The 13,246-nt window shown below is 43.9% G+C and overlaps 1 protein-coding gene and 1 long non-coding RNA gene across 2 annotated transcripts; one reads left to right on the forward strand and one right to left on the reverse strand.

Moving 5' to 3' along the window:
- The first annotated feature begins 3,365 nt into the window (after positions 1-3,365).
- Positions 3,366-5,063, forward strand: LOC124691429. The gene is made up of 2 exons (XR_006998946.1): positions 3,366-3,478; positions 4,749-5,063. It is a non-coding gene; the product is annotated as an uncharacterized LOC124691429 (long non-coding RNA).
- Positions 5,064-10,767: 5,704 nt separating this feature from the next.
- On the reverse strand, positions 10,768-13,138 carry LOC124689360. Its single transcript, XM_047222904.1, has 5 exons — positions 12,993-13,138; positions 11,664-11,970; positions 11,481-11,519; positions 11,203-11,381; positions 10,768-10,869 (listed from the first exon to the last, which is right to left on the reverse strand). Exons 1-4 carry the CDS (start codon positions 13,136-13,138, stop codon positions 11,304-11,306), a joined length of 570 nt encoding a protein of 189 aa, XP_047078860.1. The 3' UTR covers positions 10,768-10,869; positions 11,203-11,303.
- Positions 13,139-13,246: the final 108 nt, after the last annotated feature.

Below are 13,246 nucleotides of genomic sequence, written 5' to 3' on the forward strand. Positions count from 1 at the left end.
CTCCGTCGGTGATACGACATTATGGGCTAGTGACAGCAACGAGTCGAGCAGGTTAAGAAATGATCTATTACCTTTAGTAGCGAGGAACTACCGATGACATGACATCAAAATACACGATAGCCATCTCGTCTAGTCAGGAAACTACAGATTTTCAGAGATCAATTACCTGTATGTGCTTGATCTGTTACCACATTTACAGATTGAGCAATTAGCGATCGAGCCGTAGTTGTCACCTGATCTGCAAGCGAGGCGCGGCCCTGCCAGTATAAATACGTGAGAATCCCTGCGTGGAACCACACCACGAATCAAACATTTCATCGCTGATCTTTCACCACACGACTTCTCTGTTTGATCGTTGGCAAGAGTATGGAGGCGAAGAGATCGAGCTCGGCCGCCATCGCCGCCGTGTGCGTGCTCCTCCTGGTGACGCTGTCCGGGCAGGCCGCCGCCAAGTCCAAGTTCTGCGAGTGCTACGAGGGGTGCTACCCGGCGTGCAGGCACCACGTGGCGCGGTTCTTGTGCGTTCCGTTTTGCGCAAACAAATGCAGCCCCAGCCAGGCCACCGCCACTGCCGCCGCCGTCGGCGGCGGCGACTCGTGCTTGGGGGCCTGCGCAGCCGTCAAGATCTGCGGCCAGTCCGATCCGCCGGCAGGTAAGACGACGGAACCTTGCGTAGTCCATTCTGTTTCCATGTTTTGACTCGAAAGAGAGATGTTTCATTTCATATTTTGATCTGATGGTATTTGTGTTCTTGCAGAGACAGTTGACGTGGAGACCTGCGCGCAGACATGCAAGAGGAAATTCAGCCAGAATTGATCGTCTGGTTGTGTCGATCGTGGGATCATATGATGTTGCATTGCTATGATTTGTAGCGGCAATAACAATTACAAAAAAATGGGCTATGTTGCTGCCGCATACCACTTCTGTGGATGCGTCGTATATTTTTTCAAAATGATGTCAAATTGGCTTTCGTTTTGCTGATCGATGACCAGATTTCGTTGTCTTTTTTTCTCTCGAGGAAATGACACATTTTAGTTTTTTCGATAAAAGGAATATATTAATATCGAAAGATGTCAATTACATCCAGCCTCTGCAACAACGCACCACCATAATGGCACTACGGATGCACACAGCTAAAAAAAAAACTAAGAAACAAAAGCCTCGCTACAGTATCTCGAGCCAGCAATACATCCACCACCAAGACAACACCTGAAATACAGACTCACCAAAAACGACACCTTCAAGAAGAATCGCCGTCGCCTGATCAAAGATCTTAGGTTTCATCCTGAAGATAGTCCTCGCTCTCAAAACAATGTCTCCAACAAGGTTATTGGCAAGCACAATCAGTTAAGGCCGGGCCTTGGGTTTTCACCCAGAAAGGTAGTACTCTGAACTTCACCTATGTTGTCGCTCCCGTTTTCATACCGCTGCTGTGAAGCCCGGAACACCAAGCAAGTCCTCAACAGCGTGGAGACTTGAACCTCCCTTAGCTAGTCCTTCCATCCGGTCTTCATTAAATTCTCTTCTTCCGACTTTCATCATGGATCCATAGTCACTTGATGTCAACACATAAAAAGATTTTTGCGTCGCTCCCTCCAGAACCAAACGGTCAGAATAAAAGCATGGGTGCGCGCGACCGAATACCACCCGATCCAGCGAACTCCAGACATAAGATGCACTGTTTCATTCGCTGGCGGAGCCTTCCGGAACTCATCACTCCGGCTTGATGAAGAAGATCAACCTCCAGAAGGTCTTCGTCTTGGCGCGTGAGGAACCCTAGGACCACCGCCATTACACAGGCCGAGCCCCCACGCAAACGGCCATCCTCGCCGCCTGTCACACCGAAGATCCGGCAAGACGAACGACCCTGGGGTGCGGGAACCAGTAGGCTACACAGCCGCGATCAAGTCCTGGTCGCGCCGCCACCGGCTGCACTGAGCCGCCGCCAACAACAACCACCGAGGACAGCCGCTGCCGTAGCGCCTTCTCCGCAACCCTCCACCGACCGATCCACCGCCCTACGCCCCTCCGCGCCGCCACATGATGACGGGCCTAGGTGGGGGACCTAGACCCGCAGCAAAGCCGCCACTAGCCTGCGAGTAGCGCCGCCGCCGCCAGGCTGGGGACGCCGCCTTGGCTGAGGAAAATAATGTGGTGTACCTGTGTGCATGTTCCATCGTCTTTATGGTCCATCTTGAGTCATTGCAATTCAAGAAGCTTTGTGAAACCAATTTCCTCTGCCATTATCACCCATTTGAGTGTGTCTACGCTACAGGTAATATCATGCTTTCACATATCAAGTTAATTTCTGATAATTCTTCATGGAACACAATTCACATGGAGTATTTCTGTATCGGTTCTTGTGTGTTTGTGTTTTATGTAATGATTATGATTTAGAAAAAAAGGATTTGTTAGTTGTATCTAATTTATTTTATGCTTGGTAGCAAGACAGTGGTTGCGATTGGTCCACTGTTAACTTCATTTCTGTATATTTTGTTGTTGTTCAAGTTGGATCTAGCTAACTGTCTTTGTCAGTTTGTTATATGAATATCCATATAACAAAGCAATGAACACCAAGATTCACAAATAATTTCTGTAATATTGAACTAAATTTCCTTCTTGTATGCCTATTCACATATGTAATAAGCCAAAAAATTGTAATGGTGATTTTAGTGCACAGCTGCGGTGCTGTTTTTTGACAAGACAAAACATTTGGAAGTTGAAGATAACTACATGAAAAACTCGCTTGAACTAACTGAAGTGTCAAATAGGTGGCTCAATAGGTGTCTGGAAGCTTTAAAGTAGTTTTACTTATTTCATTCAGTATTTGTTATCTCTTCTAATCTTGATAATAGCACTAATCCCGTATTGATGAATTTATTTGAATTTACAAATAATTGCTCATTTTACCAATTTAGGAGAGTCCTACTGGCATCTGTGCCTGGGAAAACTAATATGTGGTGTTCATTTCGGTTTTCATGCTAAATCTGTTTCAAGATAATTTAAATTAGAATACCGACGACCACATCTGTGCTAAAATTTATTAGTATGATTGTATTTTTATTTTATTCCGTGTGGCATGGAACGAGCTTATAGTTCTGGATAATTTGTCGGTTACTGAGCAACTTTGTGTCTGAGTGTGCATGTTCTTCATTTGTACAATATTCATTAGCATATACTATTCCTAGAATATTCTTTTAGTTCGACAATATGTGTGGTTTTGTTTATCTTTTCATAATGTTTTACAAAATGTGTTTTTTCCCCTTCGAATTATAGCTGCGAGTTTGCTTAATTATCTCGTTCATGCCTCCCTCATATCTATTTGTCTTTTCATTGGATTGACATCGTGTTTTACTTGGTCGACTTCTTATGATTGATAAAACAGGCATTGGTGGTGGACATGATGCAGCGGATCTTTTGCACCACTCATAAGATGATTGTCTGGTTAAATGTGCTATTGTGATGTACTAATTAGCAGGTAGGCTTATCTTCTGCATGTACGTTAAGATATCTGAACAATCTGTATTGCCTTCCTTTTTTACTTCCATTTCTCAAGTACCAAATTCAAAGAGAGGACTGTAAGATTTAATCTGCAGCTCTTTACTTGACTCCTTCCTTTTACTGCCATCTTGGATCTTTTCTCCAGACCCTGCTTCCTCATCCCTTCCTCAGAAGCTCTCCATCCTTTTATGACTTTAGCCACCTGGCTTCTCTTTATTTGCTGATGTTCTATACCATCTCTACTGGATGTGCACTTTCACTTGTCTTTCTGTTGCATCTAGCTGCATTGCTTTCAGTTTACCTCCTTAGTTCTCTCGCAGTTATACCTGTACCATTTGTTACATGCCAATGATTAGTCTTTCGTTGTTATGGATCTATCAAGTCGTAGTGTGATTTATATGTTGTTTCGTCTACAGTAGTTGATACTCCCGCCGTCCCCAAATAGGTAACAGACAATGCACATTTTGTTTGGTCCAAATTGGTATGATTTGTGGACAATGTATTTTCTCCCCTTGTCGTCACATTAGATGTTTAACACTTTCTATTAAACACTCAGCAAAATGGTATGACTGGATTCGCCATGAATACTTCTTTCGTCGCAGATTGCATATTATTACTAACATATTAATACTATCACTAAGAGTCTAAGAGTAGTGGTCAAAGTATTGTTTTTGATGTTGTGGAGAGTAAAAAAGATGGCATCTTTGTTGGCCTGAAGGAAGTGTGTCCACTAGCTAGCTTACAGAGTAAAAAAAGATGGCATCTTTTTTGGACCGAAGGAAGTGTGTCCACTAGCTAGCTTACACATTTCCTAAAACTATATATGAGCTAGAAACCAGATGGTTCGCTTTGAGCCCCTCATATGCCCATGATAACAATGAATATTTCAAGTGATTTGATAAGCTAGGATATTCAGTATTTGTCTGATGAGAGTTACTTGAACTATTAATCTTATAGCCTTTACTGAGAACAGAATACTAGATGCATCTGAAAGAAATGATGATATGATAACAATAAGGTTTTTAAGGCGTGGCAGTAAAAATTAACTGTTATACTGTAGCTGTTCTCTGTTTCCAATGTTAGTTTTGATCCAATAATGGTGAGACTATTCAGTTTTGGACCTTTTGGCGCGATTTCAACAATAGTAGTGAAGCTAATGTTTTATGCTTTGAGGCATGCAAAAAACTGTGATACATAACTTTAACGACTTTTCGACTAATGAATTGTACAAATTAATGACTCCACAGGTATCTAGGATCACATTCCGGTGGCTGAGAAGCAGAAATGGGTTGTGTTCTGTAGGTTCTTGCATTGTGTACGTTGTGCTCCATCCAGAAGTTAGCCGTCTTTGCTGGTCACTTGTGAAGTTTGACTTCAGGAATTTGCCATCTACTATCTAATTTCTTTACACAATCAGTCAACTCGCATGACGGATTGACTTCCTTGGATTAATGATTAGTTAATTTGTGTTATGCTTTCCAAACAATCATGTTGAGGCGGGTCACCTGTGAGTTGTGTTTCAGGTTGAGATTCCAACATCAAATCTTTGCTTATGTCTTGTACCATGATGTCTCCCTTGTCCATTTCGTACATGCACTTGTCGTGTGTGTTGCATTCGTTTCAGGCAAAATTTTGTTCTTGTAGCATTGCTGTTGAGTTTGTATCACGATCATAGGTGGAGTCCACCCAATGTTTCATGTTTGTTACCAGAATGCCCAGGATTCGACTTCTGCTAAGTTCTTTTTTAACAGGAATAAGACTCTTTATTCATCAGCAGCACAAATTACAATCATAGACGAAATGCAAGCTCGGGGCATTATCTTACCAGAAAGAAAAGATTCTAACTATCAAAAGGCATTCTTGAAACCTGATCAGGTCTGAGGTAATCAGCGGCAGCTTGCATAGCTTCAACAACTCTACCATTTTGTTGCATCCCAAATGATTGTCCAGAATAAAACCTTTTTTAAGTGCTAGTATAGACCATAGCTTATTTATGTTGGGCCCTCTGATTAAGAAATAGAGTTTTCTCTGAGAAAAAACTTGATTAATACGCATGCTAAGGCAATACGTTATGCCTGTTCTTTTTTGATATAAATGGTGCCTTTGCATTAGAATGTAAGTTTTGATGTTGCAGCCATGCCTGAAGGTGTTGGGAATAAAGGAAAAAAAATTCCTTTTCATGAGCTTTTGTCTCTAGTTGCATGTATATATGAAGTTTAAATTTGAAGTGCTTGATGCTCCTAGCGTGTAGCTTTTGTAGTTTCTCCATAATTTAGGAGTTTTCTCTAGTTCGTGTGGTTGACCAGCTGATTCTTGGTTGTGTCTGTTGGTTTGTGGTGGTGAGAGCATCTCCAGCCGCGTTTCCCAAAGCGTCTCAAAACGGCGCCGGATCGAGTGTTTGGGGGACGTGTTTTGTTCATGCTGTGTTTGGGGACGTCGCTCCCCAGTCGCGTCTCCCAAACGCCGCTCCCAAACTTTTTTTTATAGGATTTTCAGAAACACAACCATTTATTAAATATAGCATACAAATAAATATGTTTGCCGAGATTGTTTTCAAATTAAAATACAACAAACAATAAAACAACTAAACAATGTAATAAATAGGGCTAGATTCAGGTGCCGCGGCATTTGCTGATAATCATTTGATCGTCCACATATGCTCAACGAGATCAGCTTGAAGTTGATCGTGAACATTGCTATCACGGATCTCTGTGTGCATGGCGAGGAAATCAGCAAAATCTGCAGGCAACTCATGATCAACATCCGCAAGAGGGCCCTGACACTCATAGGGACTAACATGTGTCCTGGCATGATTATTGCGGTCATCCTTAATGATCATGTTGTGCATGATCACACAAGTCTGCATCACCTCCCACATTTGGTCGTGAGACCAGCTTAGAGTAGGGTACCGGACAATTGCAAATTGAGCTTAAAGCACACCAAATGCCCGCTCGACATCCTTCCTGCAAGCCTTCTATATATCGCGCAGCAAAGTGGCAATTCTTTTGACCTAATGGAGACGAGATTGTTTTGACAAAAGTGGCCCATTTTGGATATATACCATCGGCTAGATAATAGCCTTTGGTATATTGGTGGCCATTGATCTCATAGTTGCATGGTGGAGCATGCCCTTCCACTCGGAGACTGCTGCAACACGTTGATGTCATTGTGATCCCGCCATGCCAAAGAAATAATGTCAAATCCACAGGTTATAATCTGCCACACTTTTAAGCACCACACTGCAATATCCATGACGCCCTTTGTATATACCTTGCTAGGCAGACGGGCAGTTCTTCCATGACCAGTGCATGCAATCGATGCTTTCAAGCATTTCAGGAAATCCTCTGGCAGCATTTTGTGCCATGATCCTTGCAGTCTCTTCCTCGCTTGGCCCTCTCAACTAGTATTTGCCGAACTTTCCCACCACGAGCTCGGCAAAACTTGTACATGCACTCAATGGCGAGTAGACTCACTCATGCGGAGGTAGTCGTCCCGTGTATCGCCAGGTGCTCCGTATGCAAGCATTCTCATGGCGGCGGTGCACTTCCGAATCGACAAGAACCCGGCAAGGCCTACAGCGTCGTGCTCGAGCTTGAAGTAGGGGTCGAACTCTCGTACGCCGTGAAGGATGTTCATGAACAAACTTGCTCATCCTATACCGGGGCCGAAATTTTTTGGCTTGTGTTGTCTCAGTTGCGAAGTAGTCGTTGTACAACATGGTATGCCCCTCCATCCACTGTCGGGGCTTCGACTTCTTTCTCCCTAGCTTTGATCCTCCGCGGCGGGGCCTCTTCCGCTTCACCGCCTCGGCGTCAATCATGTCTTGGAGGGACACAATGATCAGAAAATGCTCCCGGATGTCGTCGTCGAAGGCTTGCTCGTCCTCAAGCAGTCGGACAAGCATCTCGTCGTCGCTATCCATGTCTGAAGCAAAATCAATAGTTAAAATTACGTCGCGGCAGACGAGGCAATGAACAGTGGCCAATCGCGCCTACCTGGCAAGTCGTCGAACACCTTGTGTGTGCGAGGTGGGGCAGATTTGACGCCGCGTTCTGGAACGCGCCGGCGAAGAGGCGACGGCGAAACGGCCGGCGAGAGTACCAGCCGCGACGACGGTGCCGACTCTCGAAGAGATCGGCCGTCGAAACGGCCGGCAAATCCAGCGACGGAGGGGTGGGAGGCGCGGGAGGGAAGGCGCGACGAGAAATAAAAGGCGCGAACCAACGGTTATGGAAATAGTCACCGACAGGTGAGAGCCCGCCTCGCTTTTCGTTGTGTCCGGTGTGATGGATCATACATCAGGAAGTCACAATTAGAAATGTAAAAGGGCATAGTGTTAATAGGTCGATCCAATATGACTCAATTGGTTAGATAGCAATACACCAATGTTCTGTGACAACCTTTGTCTGAACTCCAAGTCAAGCTCATCACACACATGAAAAAGAGATAAGTTCCATCAAACACCTTGCACCAACATCTAGACATCATTTTCTCTATCTATTCTTAACTAAGCATCTCTTCTCAACAGCAAGAAGAAACATGAGAAAGAAGACATTTTCTTATCAGCAATGAAACTGAACCAAATATGAACGAAACTAAGCCGGAGAAAAATAACACCACATGTATTGGTGCTTGTCAAGATCACGCATGGTTTGCACCTCACAGAGTTTTGGTGAGGAATAAAAGGGTACCAAACTAAACATTTGCAGCAATAATAACAAAAGCACCATTGGCTTTGAAAATTCATCAGGTTTAACATGCCATTAAATAGAACAGGTAACTAATTCAACGTATATATAAAATAGATAAACACGCGGAGATCTGAATCAGGGAAAAATATTTTACCTGACAGTGAGACGGGAACAACAACCAACCCACAACGGTAGATAGCCTAAAACAAACAACAATGGCAAAAAACATATCAGAAGGTAGACATGAAAAGACCATAAAACATTTCTCGACCCTTCTATTTGATTGTTCTGTGTAACTGAAACAAACAACACTGGCATTTATCACATCACATGGAAAATGAAAAAAAAATACAGCAGACATGTCTAATCTCCAGACTAAGCAACGGTATTCAGCAAATTTCTTAATATCAAAAACTCCACACATTTTAGCGCTTCTTAATAAATCGCTGGCACGTCCGGTGATGTGGAATCGAAGATAAAATACCTCCATCACTAATAACAACGGTCTCTGTGCTTCTTACAGGATATACTAATTCACCGGGCAGAGAAACAATAACTATCAAGATGGGGTTTCGAGCCTAGTTGGGCCACCATGAGTATTTAGGATAGTTTCTTTCTAACATGATATATATATATATCAATTCACCGGTCAAGAAACACTAGCTACCAAGATGGGGTTCCAAGCTAATCCCCAGAAACCCAAAAAACCGATCTGTCATCGCAAGCTAGTACACACACGAATGTCTTGAGCAAAATAACTGAAAGTGCTAGCACCAAAGAACAGTACCAGCGTACAGCTGAGAAAAGCTATGTCGGCACCGCATACAATAAACAGGTGTGTATAGCTGGCTAGAGGAAAGCTGTAGGTTCATAGAAAAGATTTGAACCTATTACTTCTGTAAGCTCACAAGGAAGGACAGTTTGATCTGCAGAGCTGCTTGTCTGTTAAGCTACCACGAGAAGCAGTTGCAAGCCTATTGTACGGCACAAAAAGAGAGAGTTGTAGGAATACCTTATTTCATTAATTGCTGATTAAATTAAGCAAAAGTATTTTGCCACTGGAAAATCAGCCAATGTTTGGCATGCCCAGACTTATAAAATAGTTGGCTTGCAGTATCTATACCTATCTGCCCTTGAAATCTTAGGCTGCTATTATGAGCCACCATACTTCTGTTGTTCAAAATCCCATCCTATTCAGAGAATGTGTATAAGTCTGACACACATTGTATGATATACCAAAGAAGATAATATAGGAAACAAATTGTTCAGCTGCTACCTTAAATATTCAATATCTGAATCCGTGATGTAGTTGCAATATTCTAATGCTACAAATCCTACAATAGCTTCACACCAATTGAAGCTACAAATCCTACAGAAGATTAACATGTCGCCGATACCAATTGAAACTCTCTGCGATATATAGGAAGATGTTGTGAGGCGAGGAAACACACACATATCACATATATAGGAAGGGAAATTGAAATAAAATCAACATGGCAGAGAACTCTTGGTGATGCAGATTTGGAAAGCACATTGGTAAAAAGCTTATTTTACATGAGTGAATATGTTAGTGACCCGTTGATGCTCCTACCCAAACCCAGACAACCTTTTGCTAAATAAATAAAAAACTGACACAATGCAAAATGCAGAACACATAGCACCTCAGGACCAATATATTTGGATAACCTACAATGCATTTTCAGAAAACAAAAAAGAACAAAATGCAGAAATAATGGGCAGGGGAAATAAATAAATGGTGGTCTACTCACACCAGCAAATATTGTTTGATTATAAATTCCAGTGACATATTTAGTCTTCTAAATGACATGTTCATTGGTCGATATCAAAGTTAGGAAACCCAACAATAATCATAAGTCTCTTGATAAAAAGGATATCGAAGAAATCATTTTTTTTCCTGCTTACTAAAACTCATGAGTATAATAATAAAAATCTTAACAGAATGTTGTCAAGACACAAAGTTACATGGAATGGTGAATAATAAAACATTGACAACTGGGTATGTGGAAAAACTCATATTTTTATATTAAAAATTACATTAAATGGCTCAAGCTTTTATCTTAAGGTTCTATCCAGCAGCAATGGACCAATTCATGATTCAGTACACCTCACTTATGGCCAAACCGCCCAAAGTTAACATATTTTCTGGATTCAATGCAAGCATCAAGACTGTACCTTTCATAAAATGCATGCAGTTGTCCATGTAGTTGGTAGGTAAAATATGGTCTCTGTTTTCTGATCCACATCTCGCTAGCAGCATATGCTTATGCCATTTTCTCACATGGCATTCACGTATTGGCAAGATATGAGGAATTCTCATTTATATGCAAACTCCTTTTTCTTCAAGAACGAAATAATAACAAAATATATGAGAGAACATGATTAACTACAGGTTGTCAGAGTTGGAAAAATCACTACTCAAATAGAATATATGCCTCAGACTTGATAATTTCTTAAACAATCGTAATATCCTAAAAATCAACCAAGCTCTATGGTAAATTTGCAATATATAAAAATAAGCGAACTATGTGTGGATATAGCTGCAGTGATTGTGTACCGTTATCTTAGCTAGGATTTTCATCAAGCACCATGTATACCCATATAAAAATGGATCGAGCACCATGGGCTAGCAGTGGGAGGAAAATTGGTCCATCCAACGCTGAAAACCAAAACCATCATCCTATTAGCAAACCAATCAAAGCGGACCATGTAGGTATAAACGACAGAATCCGATACACAAATATTAATTTACGTATAGCAAAATTGGTAGTCACTATCTAAAACCTTTGTGCTTAATTAACTTCTAGTTTGAATAATTATTAGTAGTCACCACAAATTCAGTCAAATAGCCAATTTACATACGCAAGTATTAAATTAAATTTAGGAAAATGTAAACCAGAATTTGTATTGAATGCAAGAACCTAGTGATCTCAGGTCAATCCAAATATCAAAAGCGTAAACAGCCTAGTGGATAAAGGCTGGAGTGATGTACCGTCATTAATCCCTTCCTCGCCATGTTGCTAAAAATGAAAAACTGCAAGTCAATCGCCTTTACCAATTCAGATAGCAATTAATGCCTGGTTAAACCTCCTTTCACGCTGCCTTCCTTGGCTGGAAGGCAAACACAAGGACGACCGAAAGTCGGATCGAGAAAATCAGTTGAAGCTTCCACTGCAATATTTGTGTCAAATATCTTCTAGGCAAAAAAATAAAGATGCTGGGGATTAAGTAGAGAGAGATGGGAGATCAGGAAGAAGAGATGAAAGGTACCTTGGCTTGTTGACCTCGTTCATCAAATGTGGTCCTCCACTGAATGAATGCAAGGCAGGATGAACATGAGCAACAACAACAAAACGAGCGGCAACCCATAAACAACTTGTCTAGAGCAGCCCGGCCGGACAGTCTCCGTGCAGGGTGGAGATGGCCAGGTGAGGAAGGCAGAGGAGGTCAGACCTGTGTCTCCCTAGAACCTCTGCTAGATGTGCGGCCACCGCTCACGAAGGCGAGGCGGAGCTCTTCATGGCCGGGGAAGAGGCGAACTGGTCGAGATGGAGGAGCAGGAACGGGGAAGGATAATGGGGGCGAGCTCAGAGCTACGTCTCCCTGTAACCTCCGCTGAGATGCGCGACCTCCGCTCGCGAAGTAGAAGGCGGAGCTCATCACGGCCGGGGGAGACGAGGCGAAGTAGTCGAGTTGGAGGAGCAGCAGCGGGACGACGGACGCGAGGGAGTGGCGGCGCACGAGGAGGATGAGGGAGAGTCTGGATAGGGTTTCAATGCCTGGTCGCGGCCGCTTTTCCCCTCACCCTGCGATTTTTTTTTTTCGCTTGGGCTGAGCCAACCACACACCGACACGTGGCCCAACCAGTGGAGGCCCAGCGAGGCCACTGCCCAGCCAGTGCGTGCCGGGTGGCTGCCGTGGATAGTCTCAAAGAGCTCCATGGGGGTGCAGCAATTATACCTTTAGATGCTCGTAACAATTTTTCGCCCAGCTTTCCATTAATTTATTGGGCATTGTTCCTCCTACAATATTCCGTAATTTTTTCGTCTTTTTCAGTTGCAAAAAGAGTGGCTAACAAAATATGGTAGAATTACTGAATCATTAGCTAGTTAGTTTAGTTTATCGAGTTCTTTTGTTCGCAATTTTTATCGAGTTCTTTTACTAAGAGCATCTCCAACAGACGCTGTAAATTTCGGCGCGCTATACCTCCCTTTCGACGCGCTGTAAACGTTTGCCGCGCGCTTTGCCGCACTTTGCTCCGCCGGACGCGCCAAAATGCAGCGCCTGCGCGGGCGGTAAAATTGGGCCTCCTTCGGACGCTCTAAAATACAGTGCGCGCCGCCACGCGAACGGCTAGTTTTTGTATATCGTTTGACTCAAATCAAATAAAATTACGAAAATTTAACTGAAATTACGAAATATATTAAAAGTTCGACAAATACCGACATTTTATTTAAACTAAACTAAACTACTCAGAGTCCTCCCAATCGAAGTCCGACGATCCGCTAGTCGGAGTCGTGTCGGACACCGGAGTGGTCGTCCACTCAAAGGAGGAGGAGGAGGTCGGCATGTTCGTCGACGGTCCGGCGCCTCTCTTCTTCTCCTCCGCCCTCTTCGCCCTCCGCGCCGCCTTCTCCGTCCTCTCCGCCTTCCTCGCCGCCGACTCAGCGCGGCCTGTCGCGGTCGGCCTTCTTCTTCGCCGCCGCCTTCGCCTTGGCCTCCTTCTTCTGCGCGTAAAATGCCTCCGTGGCGGCGACGTCCTCCGGGAACGCGCGCGCCCACTCGAGGCGCATGCGCTCGTCCTGCTCCGCCATGCGCAGACGCTGCTCGAGCTCGCGGGCGCGGCGCCGCTGCTCGGTCGTGACGATCGGCGACGGCGGCGCGAGCATCTCCGCCTGCTCGCACGTCCAAACGTCGTCGAAGTTCATGTGCCGGCGGGGATGGCCGAGGCGCCACGCGACGGCGTCGTAGGCTCGTGCCGCCTCATGCGCGGTGTCGAAGGTTCCGAGTCGGATCCGCTCCTCGCCGGAGCGGAT

The sequence above is a fragment of the Lolium rigidum genome, chromosome 2 (genome assembly GCF_022539505.1).
Source record: "Lolium rigidum isolate FL_2022 chromosome 2, APGP_CSIRO_Lrig_0.1, whole genome shotgun sequence".
Lineage (NCBI taxonomy): Eukaryota > Viridiplantae > Streptophyta > Magnoliopsida > Poales > Poaceae > Lolium > Lolium rigidum.

What these genes read in the sequence shown, in the direction of transcription:
- LOC124689360 (XM_047222904.1), bottom strand. Translation starts at nt 13,138, where the DNA reads ATGAACTTCGACGACGTTTGGACGTGCGAGCAGGCGGAGATGCTCGCG. An exon ending in GACGAGCGCATGCGCCTCGA is followed by an intron (nt 11,971 to 12,992) that starts GTGGGCGCGCGC and finishes AACCCTATCCAG; the next exon opens with ACTCTCCCTCATCCTCCTCG. An exon ending in GAGGTTCTAGGGAGACACAG is followed by an intron (nt 11,520 to 11,663) that starts GTCTGACCTCCT and finishes GCATTCATTCAG; the next exon opens with TGGAGGACCACATTTGATGA.